Raw genomic sequence first — 20871 nt, forward strand, 5'->3', positions numbered from 1 at the left:
CTCTGGACCCCCGGCCGCCTGCCTCCTGCGGGGCCCGGGCTCAGGGCCAGCCTGCCGTCTCCTAGCAGCCCACACCGCCCTCCCTGCGCTCTTCCGCCAAACTGCGGCGTCAGGGCCCGGGCTCGCGTGTCCGCACCACCAGTGGCCCATAGAGCCAGCGGGTGAGCCAGCGGGTGCCGAGCGAGGCGTGACCCCGACCTCCACGCACCGCGCGGTTTCCGAGGCAACGGGCGCTGCGCCGGCGCATCTCGCTTCCCGGCGCCTCTGGGGCCCGGCCGCGCAGACCCCGCCCACCGAGTGGGCGGGGCGGTTTCTCGAGCGGAAACGCCCGAGCGGAAGCGGAAGTGCGCGGCGGCTGCGGCGGGCCGACGGCTGCGCGGGCGCGTCTCCGGCTGTGCAGGCGCATCTCTAGGTAGGGCTGGGCCTGTGGGGCCAGCGCGTCTGGGCCGCTCTCGGTCGTCGCCTCGGCGCGGCGGCTGCGCTCGTGGTTCTGCGCCGTCGCGGTCCCTGGGCCGCGTCTCCCTCACCGCATGTCCCCACAGCCGTGCGCCCTGCGTGCTCCTCCCGGTGCCGCCTTGGCCCGACCCCTCCCCGGAAAGAGGTGTGCAGTTCCGGGTCGCCGTGTGGTCCCTGTCGGCCGTACCCCAGGGAGGCGTCCTCTGACCTTTGCACTTGGCGTCTCCGAACTTGGGCGCCTTCCGCATTGACCCGGCTGTCCTGAGCCGGAGCCCCAGCACCCAGCAAGCACCATGCCCTCTGGGGAATAAAGGCCGGCGGGATGACGCCTAGGTGGCTGAGAGGATGATTTGTCCATGTCGGCCAAGGAGGGGCCAGAAGTTTCTATACAGAAGGGGAGGGTTCCAGCTGAGTTTCGAATAAGTGGGAGTTGGGAGGTGCCGAGGGGCAAGAGACCATTCATTCCTTCAGAGGGAACAGAATGTTCAAGACCTGCAGGTTTGAGACTGCCTGACATATTCTGGGAGAGACAGGGCGCTAGAGCTGGGGATGGCAGGAAACTCGGGGGAATTGGGAACAGGGAAGTGATGTGATCGGATCGGAGTGTTAAAAGAGTCATCTGGCAGGCGTAGGGATGGTGGTGCTGGGTGACTGCATGTGATAAGAGGGCTTTTGCAGCCGTTTAGGGAAGAAGTTTTAGGACTGAAAATCTGGAAATGATAGTGGGGAGAACTTGCAGGTGAGTTTGATGGGGAAAAACTGAGGTCGTGGTATTTCCAGTCACTTCCACATTTTTGGCTTGAGCGCTTGAGTAGGTAATGCAGAGAATGAGAACCACAGAATGGGGACAGGTCTGCAGCATCAGGTTCCTCACCTGTCGCCTCCCAAATGTATTACGCTCTGGTTCCTCCATGTCTGGCGTCCTCCTCCTGTTTTGTCCTCCATCTCTGTCATTTCTGAATCGTGGCCTCCCATCTTCATGTGCTCTTTGGCCTGCCCACGTTTGGACCTTTCTGTGAGGAGCTACCACTCCTGCACCACCACAGCCTTCACACATTCTCTGTGTGTCGATTTCCCCATCACCCCATCTCTGCCATCTCTAAGCTCTGCCGTAGGGGCTTTCCCCCAACCTTGCCATTCCTCTGTCACAGGACTGCAGTGGTGCATTCCTTATAGGTTGTGTTCAAGGAAAGCAGTGAGAACACCTTGGCTGTGTCAGGTCGCACACTACTCATCTCCATGCATACCGTTTCCTGACCACCTTACCTCCCAGTTGTCTTTGTGTAATTTCGAACAGGCATGTCTATTTTCCAGACATGGAAATCTCTAATCACTTCTGGCCCTCTGTTTTCTCGTCTGTGAACTGAGAAGACCGCAGTAGGTGTTGGTTGAGGTCACTTACAGTTTTTACTATTCTGAGGTTCTCCCTACTCCCTGAGCCTGAATCAGTGTCATTTATGGGGCAGGTTTACTGTAAAGCTAATGAAGTTCAGGCTTCAGGGGCCTCGCTTTCACGGGCCCCTTTCAAGGCACTGGGAAGGACCTCAGTGGTCTTGTGTTTATAATTGTGTGTCTTTTATTTTTATTTATTTATTTTTAAAAAATTATTTATTTTTGGCCACGTTGGGTCTTCGTTGCTGCACGCGGGCTTTCTCTAGTTGCAGTGAGCGGGGGCTACTCTTCGTTGAGGTGCGCGGGCTTCTCACTGCAGTGGTTTCTCTTGTTGCAGAGCATGGGCTCTAGGCGCGCGGGCTTCAGTAGTTGTGGCTCGCGGGCTCTACAGAGCAGGCTCAATAGTTGTGGCTCATGGGCTTTGTTGCTCTGCAGCATGTGGGATCTTCCGGGACCAGGGATCAAACCCGTGTCCCCTGCATTGGCAGGCAAATTCTTAACCACTGCGCCACCAGGGAAGTCCCATAATAGTGTATTCTTTTTTAGAAGAGGGACTTCAAATTATATAAGTTTCAGGCCCTACAGTACTTGGATCCCTACTAAACTGGCCATTAGTCATATCCTGCTGTCTTGGTTTTTGTGTTCTTGTCCTTCAGACTTTCCCCTCCCCACCTCCTCCTCCTCCTTGTGTGTGCCTCTTATTGAGGCTTAGAGAGAAAATATGAATGAATGGAGCTGGTCAAACTCCTGCTGTAACCTGGCTTTGGTTTGCTCTTGGGTCAGGAAGAGAGGTGTCAGAGATTGGCAACTTAGCACAGTGGGCAGAATCTTTACAGCAGTGCATGTATTTGATTTGCTTGTCTGCTGGGTTGCCATGTCCTTCAAGAAAAGGTTGAAAGTAAGAAGGGAAGTTCACTTAATTGAGATCATAAACGCAGCTCTTATCTCTATGGAAACCAGAATCATACACTGGAAATTCATTCAGAGGAATTAATTGCATCCTTATTTTATTAGTTTGAAACTGAGGCAACCCTTATGCTATCAGTTACTTTTATAGAGCTTTATAATAAGTGTGAATAACTTTTACATTTTCATTTGCTTTTAGAAGGAAATTTCTGTTTCTTTATAAGGTGTTCTGTTGGAAAAGTCTTCAGAGTTAAAACATGCTATTTAAGGTTTAAATTATTTATATAAATATAATAAGATATTTCTAAAGGATTTTATAGTAGTAGTTTAAAATCTGCCAAATTGAGAGGTAAATCATTATCTTATTTTTACAAATAAGGTAATCAGTGATGTACAAAGAGAGTCAGTGATTTGTCTTCAGTCAGCCAGTAAATCAGGGCCATTGCTAGCTAAAAAAGCCAGGTCCTAAGCACCCGTTTCCTTATAAACAAGTGTGGTTCAGAGAAGGAGGAGTCCGTTTAACTCAGCTCTTATTGTCGAGTGCTTACTATAGCATGCACCGAGTTTATACTTCCACATACCTGTCCAGCTGCACGCCCGTGTGCATGCTAGGCTGTAGAAAGTACACAACAGACATGGATGCTTTCCCCATCAGTCCTTGAGCCCGAAGAATTAACTCAGTACAGATTCGTGTAAGTTACTGTAAGTCATTTATAATAAAACGGTCTGCAACCAGGACAAGGGGACAGTAACACTTTGAACAGCAGAGTTTGCTGGATAGTTGAGTTTTGGATTTTTGCCCATTAAGCATCAAAATTTCACATTTAGGGTGGAAATCTTTCCAAAATAGAATATTTCCCTGCTTTCTTTTTAAATTTTTTTTTTTAATTTTAAAAACTTTTTTTTTTTGCGGTACACGGGCCTCTCACTGTTGTGGCCTCTCCCATTGCGGAGCACAGGCTCCGGACGCGCAGGCTCAGCAGCCATGGCTCACGGGCCCAGCCGCTCCACGGCATGTGGGATCCTCCTGGACTGGGGCATGAACCCGTGTCCCCTGCATCGGCAGGCGGACTCTCAACCACTGCGCCACCAGGGCAGCCCTAAAAACATTTTTTTAATTAAAAAAAAAAAATTACTTTTAAATTTAAAAAAAAAAATTTTTTTTTATTTTTTGGCCACACCACAATAGCTTGTGGGATCTTACCCCAGGCCCCATGCAGTGGAAGCGCGGAGTCCTAACCACTGGAGCCATTCCCTACTTTCTTAATAGAGTGTGCTAAATGTGATATGAACTTTCCCTAATCCCTGTGATATGATCTCAAGTAAACATTTTAAACATAAAATTTGTGATGCAAACAGTGTTAGGGCTCGTTGAGGCACATACAACTGTTTTCCCTGTTATTTGTTTGGAGTTTTTATGTCTTTCGGCCTCTTTCAGTGTTTTTGTCCCTTTGCTTTCCCCAGGTCAGCTGTTAGAGGTTCTGACCCTTGTCAGTATGTGCGTGCCTGCCTCAAATGCTCTTTCCATACTTTTCTTCACTGTGGACTTAGGAGCTAATTGTTAGAACTATGTAGAAGAAGAATTTATAGATGATAAATCAGAGCCTGAGAAGTTGTTTATGAATAAATTGTTTCAGTTTTACTTGTGAATTTTAAAATTTATGTTGGAGTCTTATCCTGAATTCTGGATACATGAGGCATAAGTTTTTGTAGGTGGCAGACATTTTCCTTTTCTATGTTCATTGACTTGAAGGGGTTTTGTAGCGCTGCAGTCGGGTGCGGAAAGACCCAGGGTCCAGCCTTCTGGGTTGCTCCTTCAGTCCAGCCTTTCTGTTGGGCCCCTGGGACTGGGAGGACCTTCAGAAAGGAGCGCTCTGGGCTAAGCGCGTGCCCCGCAGGCTGACTCTGCCACGCGAGTTGGTGTTCCGCGCGTGCCGGCAGCAAGTGCAGTGTTGGGGTGGGGGCTCCCCTAGTGAGAGGAACCGGTTTCGGAGGCAGGTGGATTCAAATCCCGGCTTTGCCGTTGCCGTCTGTGACCTCAGGCAGGTGACTGAGCAGCTCACACTTGCTGGCTGCCGCCCAGCAGCCGTTCGTTCCTGCCTTCGTCGCTGGCAGGCGTGCCCCACAGTGGAGTCCGAGCAAAACTTGATAGCGTGCCAGTGGGACGAGAGGGGTGTCTGCCGTGGGGCTCGTAGAATAAGCTGCACATATTTAAAGTGTACGGCTTGGTGCGTTTTGACATGTGTTTGCGCACCCGCAGGCTTTCTTCTTTCCTGACGGACCCTGAGCCTTTGCTCCTTCTTTCAAGGTGCATGTCTTAGGGACTTCGTCTTGCTGGTTGCTGTGCCTACAGCTGCTAGATCTCTGGTATATCGGGGAGGGTGGGGGAGCAGAAGAGCCTCTCTGTACCCTCCTTTGTCTTTTGCAGCAGGAAACAGGGCTCTGCCTCCCTGCAGTGTTGGGGTTCTTCCATATCCACATGAGGGAGGGTGCTGGGCTTTGCGGGGGGGTAGCTGGTTTTCCCCAGTCGGGCCTGCCTCTCTCCCTCCTCCACAGCACAGGCAGGGCAGTGCTTCTAAAATGCGCTTGCTTAAGAGCCTGAGCAGCATCTGCTTTCCCTTAGGATGAAGTGTGCACGTGTGTGCGGCTGTGCAAACTGGTCGCTGCGCCTCTTCGTCTCTCTAGACTCTTCTTCCCTTACGACAGAGGTTCTGGCCAGACTGAGGGGTTTTGTTTTTGTTTTTTTCCCCCGTTTTCCACGTTGAAGAACACATTTATAATACAGTAAATAAAGTGCAGATTAAACTACCTAATAGAACAGATATTTTAAGCACCTTAGAAACACTAATTTAATAATAAAAAAGACACCTTATGGACTTAAAAAAGATTCATCCCTTATTCCTCTTGCTTACGCACCCCCCCCCCATCCGCCTGCTCTCCCCTCTCCCTCTGGCTGTGCCTGCCGGCTCTTCTGCCTCATGTCAGGGCCGCTTGGAATGCCCTTCCTCAGGATGGCCGTCGTGGATCCCAGGTCTGGGTTGGGTCTTCCTGCTGAATATTCTGCACGCCCTCTGCTTTTCTCTGCCCTACAGTAATGCCCAAGTGATCATTGCTTGTTGGAGGCTTTCCTGCTGGAGCATAAGCTGCCAGAAGGCAGGGACCCTGTCATGGCTCCACAGCTGCTGTAGCGATGACACAGGTAGCTGCTGAATGAGTAAACCCGACTTATGTCTAAATAAAGTTACCTGGTGTCATTGAGGAGAAGTAAGTGTGAGTGAGTTACAACTACAGTTAGGGAAAAATGACCAATATGTGCTTTTGCGTTGACTCAGCAGTTTCACACCTAAGATTAATCCCAAGGAAATGATCAGAGATGGTGTGTTCAGAGATGTGTATTCACGGATGTGACTGACATTCTTATTTATGGCATACGGCATTGGAAATGAATGTTCAGCAGTAGGGTTAGATAACTCCTATTATGTCTACATGGTGCATCCGTTAAAAGTGACACTGCAGGAGGTTAACATTACGACTTGGGAATATATTCATAATAAACTAAGACACAGAAGTAGATTATAGAAAAGCATGATCCCAATTTTTAGTAACAATGAATAATTAAAAAAACTAGAAATATGTACTCAGATGTTTGTTGTAGTCACCCTTGGAAGGTGAGATTATGAGTAGTTTTTTTCTTTTTGTGCTGCCCTGAATTTTCTGCAAAGAACATGGCTACTTTTTTAATCAGAAAAAATTTTTTATAAATAAGTACGTTCCTGATATTAAAAAGCAATATAGGTTGTAAAAATCATAAATACAGTAAAGCCTGACTAAAATTTATATGGCTTTGTTTTAAATTTTGAGATAATTTAATAATTTTGACTTGTGCTGGGCTTATTTCACTGAACTTTAGCAACTAATGAAAAATGATGACCAAATTTATAATATAAATAAAATTGCATCACAACAATTGAGTCTTATAAACCTCATTTTGCATATAAGAAGAATGAAGTAACTTGCTCCAAGATTCACTGCTAGTAAGTGGAGGTTAGAATTTCAACTCAGCTCAGTTTTGTTGTAGAGCCTTCCCTTCTGTCAGCAGTGCTGTGCTGCCCAGCGTTCTTTTTCCCTAGGACGCAGCCAAGAGGGGTCGAGCTCCCAACTCGGTGCATCTGCCACGCACGGTTTTCTGAATGTTGGCGTCAGTGGTCATGGCCACACTGTGGTCCGGAGGGTCCTCCAGGGAGGGCACACTGAGTCTGGAGTTGTGACGGCTGTAGGCTTTCCATTTCCACTTGGAATAAACTTTATTGAGGTTGAAGTTAGTGTTAAAATATCCCTCTGACACTTGTTAAGACAGTGAGAAGGACTCTCTTCAAGACTTGAGTGGTGAGAGAGGTGGGCTCAAGTTCGAACACAGCACAGACACCGGGGGATTGAGAGCCTGCAGCAGAGGGAGGGTCGCTGGGACTGGAGGGCGGGGGAGCAGTTAGATCAGATCTTGAGGAGGGTCACATGTCAAGGGTGGGGTTACTCAAGCTGACTCAGCAGGAATCTGGCTAAACTTGGTAAGGATGAACTTGCAGCTCAAGGTGGAGGCCTGTCGAGAAGAGGGCCCAGGAGCCTGAGTTTGGTCAGGGAGAGCGTGTCGGCCAGTAGTTCCGCGAGTCCCGTGTGGAGGCCTCTGACAGCAGGGAGAGCAGCCTGGTGCAGCCGCCCGGACCACCTGCAGTGAACCGCAGCCCTGGCTGTGAATTCCAGTGAGCGCTGGGCAGTTGCCGTGTCTCGTGTGCTGGCCTGGGACACATGTTCATCCCTGAATTTTCAGTCCTTGTTCTTACCCTGCTGTGTTGAAAGGGTCCCTGTAAGTTCCTCTTTTTAGCTGAGGCTAATGGGGAGGAGAGGAGAGAGCAGACTTCAGATCCTCCACTTAAAGGTGTGAGGGGCCTCATGAGAGGGCCCAGGCCCTGGGCAGCAGGTTACCACTGGGAGAACAGTGGTCCAAGAGTCAGACACGGAGCATGGAAAAAGAGGACTGTATGTTCTTCACTGAATCCTGGGACATTGTCCAAGAGATTCTTCCAATATTCAGTTTTCTAACAGAAGGTCCCTCTCTGTTTTACTTTGCTGTTTACTCTTCATGAGAGCTCAAACACTGTGATGTTACACGTTAACTTGTAGATTTTTGTCTTGTAGAGACATTATTTCTGTCTGATAAAGATCTATCCAAAGGTTATGGTTCTATTTCTGTAGGACATTAACCCAATTCGTCTCCAACTTTAAAAAGCTCACTTTGGTCGGCCAGCTCTTCAGATGCGCTCGGAACTGGCTTCCTGTCTTACAGTTTCTTTCATTAATTTATATTTGCATGGGTTATGTCTTTTCACCTTTGAACATTATGCCTTGACACCTTTGGGATGCTGGATGTGGCTCAAGGTGGCCACAACTGCTGGTACTGGTTGCCTACAAACACTGCTCCATGGGGGGCAGGGTGTGTGCCCTGGGCTGTCCATGGGTCCACTGTTGCTGTGTCCAGAGTGACTCTCCATGTGTAGCTTTTGACCCCGTTCTCTCAGTGGCAGATAGGGTGCATATGTGTTTTGCTGCCTCTCTCTTCATTTCTCCAAGTGTTTGTCAGTTGAAAGACTGTGAATAAAGGAGCTTCTGGGCTTCTCCTTCCTCTTCTCTCCAGGCCTCATTTACTGGTAATCCAGTACATTGGGATTGGTCTGGATGTAAGGAGAACAGAGCCATTGCTAGGAGCGAGGCCTCCTCCCGTGTCACACACTCTAGCTGTACTTGTGCACCTGCTGCTCTTTCCTAAAATCTCCTGCACTGATGCTTTGTTTCCCAGACCAGTTTGTCAGCTACTCAAGGGCAGACTCTACTCTGTACTCTTTGCCCACAGTTGGAGTCTATAAACTTGTTGATCCCTGATTTCTCTTTATACACTTGCCCTTTGATGCCTTTATCTATTTATTCGTTCACAAGTGGTTGCCAGGCCCTCATGTGCCTGATACTGTGCTGGGTGTTAGGGATCTGACAGGGTGACATCTTCTGCCCTGAGGCCCACATTAATGCACGTGACTCCCAGACTGTATTTTGGGCAGTGGGACTCCTACCTAGTGAGACATAACTTTTGTTTTCCAGGCAACAGTTATCTAGATAATGACAATTTCCTGTATAATTTGCAGGTAGAATAAATGAAATTTTGTATATGTGTGTGTATATATACGTATAATTTTACAATATATATATTGCATAATCATATATGTATTTGCAGTCATCTTAAAAACTACCTTTAGAGTATATGTTGTTAGCAGTAAAAGGCTTAAAAAAACGGAAGAAAGTTGTTTAAAAAGGTAATATCCAGATTTCTCTTTTTAAGCATCTCCTTTCACACCACACTGACTGCATTGATGGCGGGCTAACACTGCATTAATGCTTTGAAGAGCCGAAGTGCCGGAAGGCATCCTCTAATGCCCAAGTCCCCAAACCTTTGCCTATCCAAAATTGTCTTTGTGAATGCCATAGAAGAGCACATTGTAACATAACATTCCTGAGGTAATTTGTGATTCAAACTGTGAGAAATTGGCAGTGTGAAAGACAGGAAAAACCAGTACATGTTTAAAAAATAGTGAGCTTTTCACTACTGGGGTAAGCAAGGAGGAAAAACATTTGAATAAAATCAAAGCAGAGGCTGAGCCCGACTTCTTGCAAAATAAAGAGGAGAGTGTTTCAAGAAACTCAGTGTTGCCACTTGCAGTTTTAGTAGAAAAATGCTTGAAACAAAAATGTCTTTTTATCGGTGAGGGAAGGCAGCCAACGCAAATGTGGCAGAGCTGCTACACAAACGGGCCCACGTCTGTGAGGGGTGGGAGTGAAGGCGGTGCCGATGCTTTGCCCTCCTGGCTCCATCTCCACGTGGGCTTGGTGGGAGGGTCCTCAGCACCCGCACGAGCTCGGGGAAAGAAGCAGGTCTCCTCCCGCTGTATAGAAAGAGTCCGCCTCCTGCTGGGTAAGATCTGCCTTGGATCCACTCGTCGTCCACAGACCTTGCCTTTTTTTTTTTTTAAATCCATTTTGGTATTTTGTACAGCCTGACATTGTGTTCTGAAACATATCCCCTTTCCACACCAGGCCCGGAGGGCCCGACTGGAGAACTGCCTTATGGCTGAGATAATCATGTTATGAAGTCCATCTCCTGCTTCAGAAACACACCTTCCCAAGATGAACCCACTGCTAGTAATAGGTCTACAGTGGTTTGGGGTATATGGATCCACTATGTGTAACAACTTAATGAGCAAGGCCTCACTCAATTTCAACTTAAATGTGTGCTATTTGTGTCCACTCAGTTTTTAGATATTCTTTATTATTAATGGCTATTAAACAGATAACTCCAAATTCTCTTAGGGGCAAGGGTTCATTAACAGGCAGCAAATTCTTAAAAGATAATCCACGAGGGGGCCTTTTCCCAGCCTAGTAATTTATTTACTGAAATAGGGCTTACAGTTTTTTACCCGCCAGGGTTGTTTTGAAGAGTGGAGACGTGTGCTTTGAGTGCCCAGTGCTGTCTGGCAGGAAGTGGGCACAGACAGGAGCTGTTACTGCTGTGCGTGGGCAGCTTGGGGCTGCTGCCCTCAGTCCCCAGCCTGGGAGAGGCACCATTTGCTCTTGTGCTGCTGTTTGCATAGTAAGGATACTTTTGTTTTGTTTTATCAGAGGACCGGAAGCCCTGATGAAAAGAATAGGCCGTTAAGATAAAAGATGTCTGACCACTGATGGGTGTTACTGGCTATACTACATCTTTTGTTATGTGTAAGGACATCATACTTATTACATAAAGGACTCTGCTTAGATTTTTTCCAGATTGTGAATTCTGATCCTTTGAACTATTTTGTGTGTTTTTACATTTTAGAATGGGCAGTTTTCCATCCAAAGTCAGTCAGTCACCACCTCAAATGTTGCTGCATTTGGCCTAGTGAATATTCATGTAGTTTCCTTTTTAACACCTTTATTGAGATGCACTTGATGCACAGGAAACTGCACATATGTACAGCGTATGATTCGAGAGGTTGAGCATGCGTTCACCCGTGACACCATCCCCACAGCCAAGGTGGTGAATGTGTCCATCACCCTGTCTCCGCTCTGTCAGTCCCTGTCTCCTCCTGCCCCACTGCAGACGACCACAGGGCTCTTGCCACTGCGGGCAGCTCAGCTCTCAGTGGGCTAGGCTTTTACATAAGTGGGATCGTGCAGTGTGCACTCCTTGGTCCAGCTTTCACTCAGCAAAATTATTTTGAGAAACATCAGTGTTGCACGTATCAATTTTACATTTTATGTTTTCAAAATTAACTTCTGTTTGAGCTGCTAGATGGGCAGTATTACTTCTTTGAAATTGTTAACCTGTTTTCGAACTTTGTTGAGAAATCTCTTGAGTAATAGTCTTAGTGACAATCTTAAAAGAGTGCTGCCCTGTGCTGTCCTGGTGGAAGTCCGACTCAGCACCTTACTCGCAGGCGCAGCCCCACGGGTGTGTCCGGGGAAGCCTCTTCAGGCTCCTGACCAGCGTGACGTGCTCTGTGTTGTGCTGGAGACAGAGAGTGAATGTTAAATATTGTCTGTGTTTGCTCTGAAAGGAGCCATATGTCTGGTGATAACGCCATAAGTACTCATTTCTTTTCCTTTCCAGATCCTTTCCAGGAGGTCAGTTATGGGTGTGAGAGGCTTACAGGGATTTGTGAGAAGTAGCTGCCCACATATATGTATGGTAGTAAATTTCAAAGAGCTGGCAGAGCACCACCGAAGCAGGCATCCTGGAGGGACTCCTACCATTGTGGTCGATGCCATGTGTTGCCTCAGATACTGGTACACGCCGGACTCTTGGATCTGTGGTGGCCAGTGGCGGGAATACTTTTCTTCTTTGCGAGAATTTGTGAAAACTTTTACAGCTGTTGGCATCAAGTTGGTATTCTTCTTTGATGGCATGGTGGAGCAGTCCAAGAGAGATGAGTGGGTGAAACGAAGACTCAGGAACAACAGGGAGATAGCCAAGATCTTCCATTATATCAAGTCCCACAGGGAGCAGCCTGGCAGAAACATGTTCTTCATCCCCTCAGGGCTGGCCATATTTACTCAGTTTGCTTTGAAGGCCCTGGGTCAGGAAACTCTGTGTTCGTTACAGGAGGCCGACTATGAGGTGGCTTCCTATGGCCTCCAGAACAACTGTCTTGGGATTCTTGGAGAAGACACTGACTATTTAATTTATGACACCTGTCCCTACTTTTCCATCAGTGAGCTCTCCCTGGACAGTCTGGACACCATCATGCTCTGCCGAGAGAAGCTCTGTCAGAGCCTGGGTCTCAGCCTGTCTGACCTTCCTCTTCTGGCCTGCCTGCTTGGCAACGACATCATCCCAGAAGGCATGTTCGAAAGCTTTCGTTACAAGTGCTTGTCTTCTTATACCTCTGTGAAAGAGAACTTTGACAAAAAAGGTAACATTATCTTAGCTGTAGCGGACCACATATCTAAAGTTCTTCGGTTGCATCAAGGTGAGAAGAAGCTGGAAGAGATGTTACCTTTGGGGCCAAACAAAGCTCTTTTTTATAAAGGAGTGGCATCATATCTTTTGCCAGGACAGAAGTCTCCATGGTTTTTCCAAAAACCTAAAGGTGTAGTAACTTTGGACAATCAGGTACTATCCATGAGTTCAGATCCTAAATCCAAGCAAGAAGTTCCCGTGTGTGCAGACCCTGAATCCAAGCAGGAAGTTCCCATGTGTACAGACCCTGAATCCAAGCAAGAAGTCCTTTTGTATACACACCCTGAATCCAAACAAGAGGTTCCCGTGTACACAGACCCTGAATCCAAACAAGAAGTTCCCATGTGTACAGATCCTGAATCCAAGCAAGAAGTTCCCATGTACACAGACCCTGAACCCAAGCAAGAATTTCCCTTATGTACACACCCTGAATCCAGGCAAGAAGTTCTCTTATGCACACACCCTGAATCCAAGCGGAAATTACCTGTAGGTACGGACCCTGAATTTAACCTAGAAGCACCCCTGTGTACAAACCCTGAAATTAAACAAGAAGATCTTGTAAATATGGGGCCTGAAGTCAAGCAACAAATAACTATGGTTTCGGATCCTGAGATCTTGAAGGTATGTAGATGTGCCCACCCAGATCTAACGTCATGATGGAAAGTATACCCATTGATAGATTTGACAGTGAGTATTTATTGACTGCCTGCAGTGGTTAAGACACTGGGGTGGGGGGTGGGGGTGGCAGGCACAGGACAGAACCCTTGGAGTTTAGCTAGGAAGTAAGATACAATACATGTGAAAACCCACATTATAAACTCTGTCTCACGTTGTTACATCACTGTTACAGAGAGAGTGCTCGAAATTTGGAAGAGAGTAATCACTGTGGGTGAAGTAGAGAGAGAAGCTCCCAGAGGAGGGATAACTGAAGCCAGGCCTTCATGGGGCTGAGATTTGTTGTGAACAGGTGAAGATGGGGTCTGTGGGAGCGCTGGAGGGGTGGCCTGTAGAATCTCCCCTCAGGCACAGTTCTGGGACAGGTAGCAGAGGCATGGGGTTTGAAGGGCTAAGTAAGGAGAAAACAGTTGGAAAAGATAGACTGCGGCCAGATTGTGGATTTTGGTACATGCCATGCTAGGAATTTGGACGTAGTCCTGAAGGTAATATAGAGCCTTGATAGTTTTTGAAGGAGAGCCACTGTTTATTAACTGCTTGCTGCATGTAGGATCTGTCTACGTGCAGTGCGTGTATTTTAGCTCATTGAATCCTCTCGTTCTCCTTGGGTTACAGAGAAGGTGCATGTCCACATGAATGCCCTGAGGCATCTCAGCAAGTGCAGAACCAAACATGACCACAACCTTTCATTGTTCTGGCATTGACTGTCACCATCTTGTACAAGTTAAAAACCTGGGGACCATCTCTCCCATTTTTCGTAACCAGTCTCTCCCAAGTCTTGGTACTTTGATCTATTCGGTGGATCTTACCACCCTAGGCCAAAATATCGCTTGTGTGAATGACTGCAGTCATCTCTGAGCGCTCTTCCTAAACAGACTTCTGCCCCTTCCAGTCCATTTGTCATGCTGCACACAGAAATAAAACCCTTATTTGCATTCCGTAGCTCTTAGGAGGGAAACAGTAACCGGAACAAGGCTGGCAGCCATCACCCAGCCACTACCTGCAGCTCCACCTTTGTCTGCCCCTCGGCTGCTTGCAGCCTCGCATGTGCTCTTCGCCCTCCTGGACGGCTCTCCTGCCCCCTTCTGCTAGTCGATGCCTGCTCGGCTTTTCCACCACACACGCAGAGAAGCCCCCTGGCTGCCCACCCTGTGTGTGTGTGCCTGACGTTTGCAGCGCATGCCCCTGGAATGTCGTATTTGGTTCCTGTCTTTCCTGCTAGATGGGGCGGTTCTGTGAGGGCAGGACCTTGTTTGTTCTTGTCATTGCCAAGCCCCTTGTCCTGTCCTGCTGTCGGTCTGGTAGGGGCTGCTAGTTCAGTCTCAGAGGGGATGTTCTCTGTCTCTTGTATCTTCAGGTTTTCTCTAGTGACTTCTTCCCTCCCTCCTGTACAACTGCAGGGGTTCTCCTGTCCAAAAGGTCTTTCCCCTCTTTCTCTGTTACATATATTGTAGCAGAGGAGCTAAGAGGTAGAAGGTGATACATGTTTTAAGAGAGTTGTAGGTGAAAAAGTATTAAGAAGTTAAATTTATTCTACTGGGAAGCATTCTTAACTGCTTTTTAGAGGAAAAAGAATGTGGGGTGGACGTTGGAGGAAGGTTAGAAGTGGACCTCCACGTGGAGGTGCTGCCAGGCAGTGGGACATGAGTAGAACATGACAGCAGGGCACAGGTGGGCCTCAGCAGAGAATGAGGAGTCGTCTGATGAGGAAGAAGGAGAAGAGCGTGGAGGAAGGACAGAGAACTAAACCTGGGCTCGACTTGCATGTGTTCAGTTTGGTCGTGCAGGTGGCTCTCCAATGACACATCTCTTTGTAGTTGTTCATGGTTCCCAGCAGGTGTTCCTTGCTGAGTCTCCTTCGGTCATCGCACAGCTCTGTCGCTAGATGCGTGGGTGAGGACATAGGTGTGAAAGTGACATGGTCTGCAGTAGTCACACGACTAGTGCTTGGCAGACCCCGGCGTTGAACCCAAGCCTTTGACGCTTTCCAAGATCACCACTGCCTTCCCTGCTGGTCTAGAAGTTCATTGGCGCTTAGAGAGGTGACACAGTCGTGGTCGGTAGTGTAGAAGCAGGAGAGTGGAGGAGTGTGTAAGGGAACCCCCCTGCTCTGAGTCTTCATTCGAGAGGCGGCGGTGTCTGCGTCTCAGCCAGCCCAGGACTCTGACTGAGCGATCACCTGCCACATCCACAGCGCCATTCCAGGCCCTCTCTGCTCACTCTCCTTTGCTCTGGCCCCTGCCAGTCCCTGACTTCCGCTCCGGTCTCCCGTCTGTGTACACCTTGCACCTGTCCCGTCTGGGCTCCTCGTCACACTCCCTGGCTCATCCGCCACACCCACCCCATACCCACCTGGGCTTCCGCTGTGCTCATGGGCGTCCTGGCCATCTCACCCAGTCTCCTGCAAGGGGAGTGCGGACAGGTTGGGTCTGACTGCCAAGGGTAGCACGTGTGTGCTGAAAGAGTTCAGGATTTAGTTCTTACACTCTTTAAGGAGGCATTGGCTATCAAGCAGAGGTGTGGTGAGATCAGTTCTTTGTTTTTTGAAACATTGGGTACACGGCAGAGAATGGCTATTGGCACATAGGAGGGTTGGGTGGCCTCAGAGAGCTGTGGTCTCCCAGGGGCCTGGGGGAGTTCAAATTACAGGGATTTGGGGAGCAATTTGGAGGCAAAAAAGGCAGGAGCTGGGGATGGGGTTGCTCTTTCAGGAAGTTTGGCAGAAGCCTGGGATGGGAAGAGGCCGGCACAATCTGGTAGGCCTGTCTGCCGCTTGCGGGGGGAGGGTAAGGGCAGATAGTCTGCTGTTCCAGTGACACTCGCATTTACTGAGCTTAGTGATACCTTTGAAAACAATTTTGAAGTTTCTTAAGTTTCCCTTAATTTTTCCTTAAAAAGTTTTTTGCAATGGAGTCTTCCAGCCCTGTCAATAGGTAACCAAAATTCAAATGTGTGCATTTTGACCACACATAGTCACCCTGGAAATCCTTAGGTGCAAAGTTGCTGAATGCAGCAATTACCTGAGTACATACCCACAACCACTGCTGTTTCCTCCAGAGTTACACACTGTTGGATAAACTGAATTCTTGCTTTAGAATATTCAGGTTAGGTGCATATGTTAAAGTTTTTCCAAGTGTGGAATGCTATATAATATCTACAGTTAAGGGCAGAGATAAAAAGATACTGAGGTGATGAGCTAATTAATGAATTAATATTACGCTTGTAGAGAACTTCTCTGAAAACCCTGTGTATACCCAGAAAAGAATGTTACATCTCAAATTCTGTAGAGTTGCCAAAATTGAAGATTTCTTAGTAGAGTGAATATAATTTATTATAGCTATATACATAACTTTGTCAAAATACTAACTCTTCTGAAATAAAAAAAGAGTAAGAAATGGAAGAGGGAATAGGAGAATAAATTAGAAGGTATTCTGCCTTAAAAGGATCATGAAATATCTAACCATATTGTTTCTGATAGATTCTGTATCAAAAGGGGTGTTATAGAGAAATAGGTTACTTCTAATGATCTTTGATTGGTTAGAGCATCAAGTAATAACTCTTTTGGAATCCTTGCTGACCTTAAAGTTGCTAGTTTGTCTGCCATCCTGATTTAAAGAAATTTTAGCCATGAGATAGACACTCGAGTATGTCCAGCCTGAGACCAGTACTTACCACCTATTGGCCACGCACTATGTGCCAGCCTTGTATATTAACACATTTAATCCTCACGATAGTTCTGTGAGGTCAGCACCTTTGTTAAACCTGTTTTACATATGAAGGAAGTGAGGAGTTAAAGGGATTAGGACTCAAGTCTACAATAATGAATGGGCGTGACTGAGCTGCTTCACGTGTATGAATAACAACGGGACACTGACACACAGAGGTTTTGGTGTTCCAGGTTATTGGCAGCACATTTTAAGGGCCATTAGTGGTAGGCTGGATTTAAATTCTGAAGAGTAATCTAGATGAATTTATTCCTGCAGTAATAAGAATGTTTTTGCAGGAACATGAAACCTGTATGGAGGATATTATAGGCCGTCTGATCTTAGCTACTCATTGAATGAGAAAGTGGTATCCATTTAAATCATCCATCTCATCACCTACCATGTGCTGCCACTGTGCTGCATTCGAAGTAGAAAGAAATGAGTGCCCAGTGCATAGTTGCTGCTCAATAAAAAATCCCTGAACAGTTGAATGAACGTGATGCAGTTTCTAATCCCAGGGAGTTTATGGTTTAATAGGAGAGGTAAGGCCAGGTAACCAGTGTAGGGTAAATGTGAGTTTGAGCCCATCAGGCCAGGGGTAGGTGAGTTCCTGCTCAAAGAGGATGACAGGGTTATGGAGAGATGACGCTTTAGGGGACCCTCAGAGGAGCAGAGACTGGGAAGTGGCTGGTTGGGAAGGGCTGAAAGAGGTCAGTTTTCCGGAGCACAGGGAGGATTCTTGCAGAACTGTGGAGGTTGGGCCCCAGAGAGTCCACGAAGGGCAATGGTGTACGTGGGAAAGGAGATGGAGGCCTCCGCGGGGCCTCCCTTGAGTCTCAGGCTGAAGAATCTGTGGTAGCCGGCCAGATGCTTTGAGGAGGCATTGACTGGGCCTCTGTTTCCAGGAAGGCAGAGTATCGCTGGGATGAAGGGTGGCTTGGAGAGAGGAGACACTGGTGGGGGCGGCTGGAGCCCTGGGTAGCATCTCTCCGTCAGGTGGACAGGATGATGAATGACGGCAGGAGGAAGTACGACAAGTCTGGTAGGTGATTGGAAATTGGAGGAGGAGCAAGAGGAGTAATAGAAAGCTTTGAGCCAGAAGCCCAAAGGAAAGGAGGCACAGAGGCCAGCTTGACGTCATGAGTTCGAGTGACAGTTACTCTATTTCTGAGCCCTCAGAGGCGTTGGATTTCCTATTAAAGGTCACTGTTTTGTTTTCAGCGAGAAACCAGTTGCATTTAAATTTCCGGCAGGTCGCCAGAGCACATCACGTCCAGGCAGAGAGCTACTTGGTGTACAACGTCATGAGCAGCGGGGAGGTCGAATGCAGCAACAGTCTGGAGGATGCGATGGACCAAGCTCTGCCCAGCCAGGCCTTCGTCTACCGCCCAGTGCGGCAGCGGGTGTACTCCCTCTTGCTGGGGGATAGCGAAGGTGAGTCATGGTCTCGCAGTGACTGTGCTCATGGACCTGAATTCTGAGAACTGACCAGACAAAGTAGAGTGCATTCTTTCAGGACTCGGGGTTTATTTCTCTGTGAAATCTGTAATGTAGAATGCCACTCGCATCTGTGCAGAATAAAGGGTAAATGCCTTGGGACGTCTATATCTAATTAGCAAGCATTTGACCAGTATTCATTAAAAGAGAAGTGCATTGTTTCTGTAAAATGTCGAGGTTTTTTTTTTTTTCCGCGGCACAGCATATGGGATCTTATTTCCCCAACCAGCGATCGAACCCACGCCCCCTGCATTGGAAGTACAGAGTCTTAGCCACTGGACCACCAGGGAAGTCCCTAAAATGTTGTATTTTTATGCCTTAAAAGGATTCGTCCTTTTTAAAAAATGTGAAAACCCTTTCCTCCTGTAGGAGTGTAGGGTGTGTTTATTATTAGAAGACAGCGTCTAGTTACTCTCCCTCAAAATGTGAGTTTCGTAAAATGATTGTATATAATCATATATTTTAAAATATAAACAAAATTTTCCTTTGGAGTTTTTGTAATTAAGTTTATGTTTTTCCATCTGTATTTCAGTTTCACAGTAGGAACAAGAGGATAAGGAGAGGACCATGGCTAGGCCAGTAAAATTGAGAGGACCTTTAACACCAGGAATAAAATTAATCAGACCCTGTAACCCTCTGTTAGGAACAGTCTGGGGAAATTGGGAGTGTCGGAGAGCGCTCTGTAGCACAGACTAGTGATGCTTAATGCATGCAGTTACCTCCGTGCAAGGCCTTGCTGACCTGAGGCAGGCTGCTGGAACACCATGGTCTGATCGGATGGTGCTGGGATGAGAAACAGAGTCTGGCACACTACTATCAGGGCAAGGATTGAAGCAGAAAAGTCCTGGTGAAAGGATGTCTGTGGCCCATTTGCCTAAACTCCATTATCTCCAAACCTACCAACATTACTATTAATATTATTCCAGAAAGGAAACATTTACATAATCTAAAGGTGGTGATAGAATCATCAGATTGAAGTGTTGTGATTATTCTTTTTTTGGGCAGAAGGAGTGACAGGTCCTTTGTACCCAGATTTTATTAGATTCCCAGCACCACCCAGCATGTGCTGCCTTCTCCCATAGGTGCTGTGAGAGTTCAGACACTGATGTGGCCTAAGGAGGACATGAGAAAGATGTTTAAGCTGATTTGAAGACAGAAACAGAAGAACCTATGTAAACTTTGAAACCAAATATTATTGAAATAATTTTTCTATTTTTCTTATGTGGTTCTCTGCCCATATACTCTTTCTTAACATGAATGATGGCACATTGACTCCGATGATTAAAGAAAAGATATCTTCATCATGAAAAAATTTCATGTATTATTTTTAGAGTATTTTGTTAAATGAGGTTAAAATATATAAACTTCATAACTTAAATTTCCTACTTTGTTAATGCAATTTATTGACAGCCATAGAGATCACTTTATTAGATAACCACAATAACAGGAAAATTACTCAGATTGAACTTATCTTCACAACTGACCTTCACTCTCCTTTTTTCTTTCTCAACTTTTTGGCTTTCTACATGAAGTCTACATTGTTAGGATGTAAACATAAAAAGCTGCTGTTGCAGGTTTATTTATAATGAATGTAATAAAGCGTATTCTATGCTGTTTGCTTGGCTTGGCTTACTATTGCCCATGCACCTAAAAGAGATGTCTTTTCTACAGTTGAGCGTGGTGTTCTATAAAATGCCAGTATTGCGAAGAGGGCTATGAGAGTCTTCCACCGACTTTCTGTCAGCTTGTTCATAGTTTTTAAGAAAAGAGTGTTGAAATCTCCAGATACTGTTGTGGATGTTTTTATTTATTCCCTTCAGTTCTGTTAGTTTTTACTTCAGATGTTTTTGAGGTTCTGTTATTAGTGAATGGTATCAGACAAAGCTGGCTTTGTCTGATACTAGTATACACACCCCACTAGTATACACACCCCACTTTTCTTATGATTATGGTGTATCTTCTTTCTGTCCTTTTACTTTTAAACTATTTCTTTATATTGAAAGTATGTCTCTTTTAAGCAGCATATACAGTCTTTCAATCTCTGTCTTTTAATTAGACTGTTTAGGCCATTTACACTTAATGTACTTATTGACAGTACATGTAATGTCTTCATGGGTTTAAGTCTTCATTTTGCTCTTTGCTCTGTTCTTTCTTCCCTTATTTTCTCCTTTTCTGACTTCTTTTGGATCAATTGAGTAATTTTTAGTATTTTGTTTTATATTGGCTTATTATTGGACTTGGATTATTAGATTTACCTGTTTTTGTTTGCTTGTTTTTTTAGCAGTTTTTATAAGGTTTATAATATATGTCTTTAATGTGTCACAATTTGACTTCCGTATCATATCACGTAATGTGTATTGTAAAAACCTTACAACAGTGTACTTGCATTCTCCCTGCTATTCTGTATATTTTTAAAACTTTTAAAATGATTATATACTCAAGGGAGTTGCAAAAAATAGCTCATAGGGTTTCATGTACCCTTTACCCAGCTTCCCCAAAGATGACATCTTATATAATAAAGTACAATATCAAAGCCAGGAATTTGACATTGGTACAGTACTATTAACTAGATCATAGACATTATTCACTTTTCAGCATTTTGTCCACCCATTCACTTGGTATGTGTATAGTTCTATGCTGTTTTATCCCATGTCAAGGTACAGGAATGGTCCATCACCACAGGGGAACTCTCTCATGCTGCCC

General features: G+C 46.4%; 1 protein-coding gene across 4 annotated transcripts in view; it reads left to right on the plus strand.

The window, feature by feature from the left end:
* The first annotated feature begins 347 nt into the window (after positions 1 to 347).
* The window catches only part of FAM120B (family with sequence similarity 120B), a 70888-nt gene continuing 50364 nt past the window's right edge, over positions 348 to 20871 (plus strand). For 2 of the 4 annotated variants that reach the window (XM_029223628.1, XM_029223626.1), the window contains exons 1-3: positions 348 to 412; positions 11444 to 12913; positions 17925 to 18105. In XM_029223628.1, the coding sequence (XP_029079461.1) occupies positions 11465 to 12913; positions 17925 to 18105 (1630 nt within the window). In that variant the 5' untranslated portion in view covers positions 348 to 412; positions 11444 to 11464. Of the gene's footprint in view, positions 413 to 781; positions 1196 to 11443; positions 12914 to 17924; positions 18106 to 20871 lie in introns of those variants that run through there. The other 2 variants (XM_029223627.1, XM_029223629.1) reach the window with 2 other exon arrangements.

Source organism: Monodon monoceros, unplaced genomic scaffold (genome assembly GCF_005190385.1).
Source record: "Monodon monoceros isolate NGI ecotype Baffin Bay Population unplaced genomic scaffold, NGI_Narwhal_1 Super_Scaffold_15, whole genome shotgun sequence".
NCBI classification, from domain to species: domain Eukaryota; kingdom Metazoa; phylum Chordata; class Mammalia; order Artiodactyla; family Monodontidae; genus Monodon; species Monodon monoceros.